General features: G+C 38.2%; 1 protein-coding gene across 1 annotated transcript in view; it reads right to left on the bottom strand.

The window, feature by feature from the left end:
- Window positions 1–5: 5 nt before the first annotated feature.
- SF3B6 (splicing factor 3b, subunit 6, 14kDa) overlaps window positions 6–2,614 on the bottom strand; it is a gene marked incomplete at its 3' end in the record, with an annotated part of 11,035 nt that continues 8,426 nt past the window's right edge. The window contains exons 3-4 of the mRNA XM_012652401.1: window positions 234–372; window positions 6–68 (exon numbers count right to left, since the gene is read on the bottom strand). Of these exons, the coding sequence (XP_012507855.1) occupies window positions 6–68; window positions 234–372 (202 nt within the window). The remainder of the gene's footprint in view (window positions 69–233; window positions 373–2,614) is intronic.

Raw genomic sequence — 2,614 nt, forward strand, 5'->3', positions numbered from 1 at the left:
ATGCCATATTTCTCCTTGAGAAGCTTCAACTGTTCCTCCTTCTTCTTTGTGTCCATCTTCTGAAATGCCTGGAAACATGGTAAGCACCAAAGTTAGCAGTTACCAATCTACAGGCAAATGAATTTCACCAATAGCATTAGCTGAAAAAGAACAGTCCACACTTCCCATCACTGTACAGTCTACACTAATTTTCAAATGAGCTCACCACAGGAAGAGAACTTTGCTATACTTACCCTGTTAGCATTATAGTACAAAACCACAAGGTATCTGTTACAGACATTGAACCCTGATAGGTGATCACATGCATTCTTGGCATCAAAGATGTCTTCATATACCACGTAAGCTGTTCCTCTAGTTTCAGGTGTGTTCCCCCTGCAGTGATAAATCAAACTTAATTAAAATACACATATCCCCGAGCATTGATAGCTGAATAACAGAACTGTCTTTTAAACTGATAACTGTCTTTTAAAGACAGCAAATTGAAATATTTAACTATTTTGAGATCAACCTGAAAACCATTAGAGGAAATATCCATTATGGATAGATATGCTAGATAAGCCTGTAATTTCTTGAACTAGATAATTTTGTTTCCAATTTTATCTTAAATGTCTACGAGTGAAACTTATGATATCAGGAATACTAAGAACACAGCTACTAAAGGCAGCAGGCAAAGAACTAGTTTGACATTTTGTCACAGTCTTCATGTTCACCGTTCTAGTCTGAAAGTCCCAGAAAGCCTCCTGGTACTGGGCAAACTGAGAAGGTTGGCCACCCTAGTGCTAGGTGCCAAATATGCAATAAAGTGTGATCACAGTCATGGAACAGAAAAACAGCTGTTTCTCAATCTATAATTTAGACCCAAGTTCTAAGTTTGCACCCCCAATTTTTATTAATTTATTCAACATATATGGTGCATTCTTTCTATGTGACAGGAACTAGAAATACAATAGTGAAAAAGACAAGTATCTTCCTTTCTTTCAATGAGCTCGTATTAAAGCAAGAGAAAGACATTAAATAAACACAAAATAATTATGGATCTGTAACAGGGATTAATGGGGAAGAGAGGAAGCTACTTTAGCTAGGGTGGTCAGGGAAAATCTCTCCGAAAAGGTGACACTAAAGCTGAGACTTAAAGAATAAGAGGGAGTCAGGTATGATACAAGCAGGAGAAAACCATTCCAGAGGGAGGGATGAGAAGCAGGAAGGCCCTGAGCTACTCTGCCCTCTTTTCAAGATGCCTCTGCTTTATTACTTGTGCCTTCATTCTGGCTTTCTGAAACATTCTCTAACTGATTTAAACATCTCTTAACTGAGTACTATCAATAAACTTTAAAATGTCTTCCTAAATCACAACCATGCTATCAATTTCTATATTAACATTTATTTATATAAACTGAATGCTTAACATGTATATCAGGCACAAGTACCATCAACACAAACCAAAAAGAATATATGGGACCTGTCTTGGAGCAGCTCATAGGCTACCAGGAGACAGGCAAGTAGACAGATAACAAAGCCACGTGTTAACTAATAAGAGAGGTACACAGAAAGTACTATGGGAGCACAGAGAAGGGGTGGCTAACACCCACTGGGAAGGAAATACTCAACGGTAAAGTACCTTCACAGAAACTGTCTAATTTGATCCAAACTAAAATTCTTTTAAGACCGGTAGGTTAGGAAGACCGCCATGTCATAGAATTTGAGCCCAGATAGATGAAAAATTTTGCCCAGTTTTACAAGACTAACAAACGCCCAGCTAGTATTTAAACCCAGGTCATATAACTAATCCATGCTGCCTCCATGTTAAAAGCTGAAAGGGCACCACCTGGATTATCACACATGAAGAAAGAGAAAACCAAAAAAGCTAGGCAACTTATCACACACGTGGCCAGTCATGGGGCCTGAAGTAGACTCTTGTCTTCTGATCCACACATCAGGGATCTTCCATATACCATTCTTTGTGTATCTAGAATAGGGTTTCTTAACCTAGAGTTCATGTATCCCCTGAAATATATGCAAAACACTGTGTGTGTTCGTCTGTGGAGAAGGTCCAAAACTTTTATCAGGTGCTCAAAGGACCAAGACCTCCTAAAAAGGACAGCTGGTTTATCACACTTGCATTTTCATCCCCATCTGAATGCCAATGATGACATATCTCCAGCTCTTGGTTCACTCTCTGGAGAGGATGGTGATCATTCAAAAGGAGAGTCCTCAAGATCTCATAGTCCTAAAAGCCAGGAAGGAGCTCTCAGGTCATAAAAGAAAATTTATGAAGAAAGAAATATTCTGACTAAAAATAAAAACTTTAGAAATCCTTTCAGATGGACTCTTACCAGCCCTTTCATACTAGTTAGCATGGCAGAGGATAAGGTACTGTGTAGGGCAGAGGTTCAGTTAGAGTCAGAAGACTTTATCACCAAACGCTGTGTGAAACTAGAAAGGTACATTTACTCCCAGGGCCATAGATTTATTGATGTAAATAAAAGCACCTATTATTGTAAATAGTATTTAGTAAAGGTCCAGTAAATATCATTTGAAAGTATGAGGCCCAAGCTTTATATTAAATTAAAACACGAATTCTTATATGTTTTCCCCCATACTTTTAAATCTTCAG

The sequence above is a fragment of the Propithecus coquereli genome, unplaced genomic scaffold, assembly GCF_000956105.1.
Source record: "Propithecus coquereli isolate 6110/MARCELLA unplaced genomic scaffold, Pcoq_1.0 Scaffold39, whole genome shotgun sequence".
NCBI lineage: Eukaryota > Metazoa > Chordata > Mammalia > Primates > Indriidae > Propithecus > Propithecus coquereli.